Raw genomic sequence first — 809 nt, forward strand, 5'->3', positions numbered from 1 at the left:
TTGGAAACTGCGAATTTACTTATGGTATGGTTAGGCAATATTTTTTTCAGTAAATTCTACACAGATAATAATATGTATCTTTGAATGGATGTAAAAGGTGCTGAACCAAAAACAAAGCAAAGAAAGGAAAAATGAATTGATGAAAATGTTAATGCCAGTTTGTTTGGTTTCATTTTTTTGCCGAGTGTCTGATTTCATCACTCTGTGATACAAATGATTTTCTTTAATCGTGCTATGACGCTACCTCAAAACTACGCAATTCTATCTGCACAGTTCCTAGTTTTCAGAAGTTTGACGTCAAAGACTTGATTTTGAGTTTCACACAATTGCAATTCTTTATATATCATGATAATGACTTTGAATAGTCTTACGATTTTGATAGAGCAGATAGAACATGTGGTTTCTGCCCTCATTGTGTTATAACTTAAAAGGACCTAAAATGTCAGATAAAACTTTGTAATTTTGAGGTAGTGATGAGACTCCGCTCCGGCACAGTTTTGTTTTATCATTGTTGTTCTTGTTTTTTATTTTCAGCATTGGTAGCTTCGTCCACTTGCTCAGACCAGCGATCCTACATCATCCAGGAAAAGTGACGCCACCGTATTAACGTCACGATGGCCAAGCATTCCTTCCACATCGGCGACTTTGTCGTGTTTGGATTAACTATTGTCGTGTCCATCGGTATCGGCATCTTCCACGCTTTCTCTGGGGGCAGACAGAGGACTACGGCAGGTGAAGAGAGAAAGACAGAGACAGATAGATAGATAGATAGATAGATAGATAGATAGATAGATAGATAGATAGATAGA

At 37.2% G+C, this 809-nt stretch overlaps 1 protein-coding gene across 1 annotated transcript in view; it reads left to right on the forward strand.

The window, feature by feature from the left end:
* Positions 1–614: 614 nt before the first annotated feature.
* The window catches only part of LOC118477530 (sodium-coupled monocarboxylate transporter 1-like), a 27,733-nt gene continuing 27,538 nt past the window's right edge, over positions 615–809 (forward strand). The window contains exon 1 of the mRNA XM_035969222.1: positions 615–732. Coding sequence (XP_035825115.1) covers positions 615–732 — 118 coding nt within the window. The remainder of the gene's footprint in view (positions 733–809) is intronic.

This window comes from Aplysia californica, unplaced genomic scaffold (assembly GCF_000002075.1).
Source record: "Aplysia californica isolate F4 #8 unplaced genomic scaffold, AplCal3.0 scaffold00127, whole genome shotgun sequence".
In the NCBI taxonomy this organism is placed as follows: Eukaryota; Metazoa; Mollusca; class Gastropoda; order Aplysiida; family Aplysiidae; genus Aplysia; species Aplysia californica.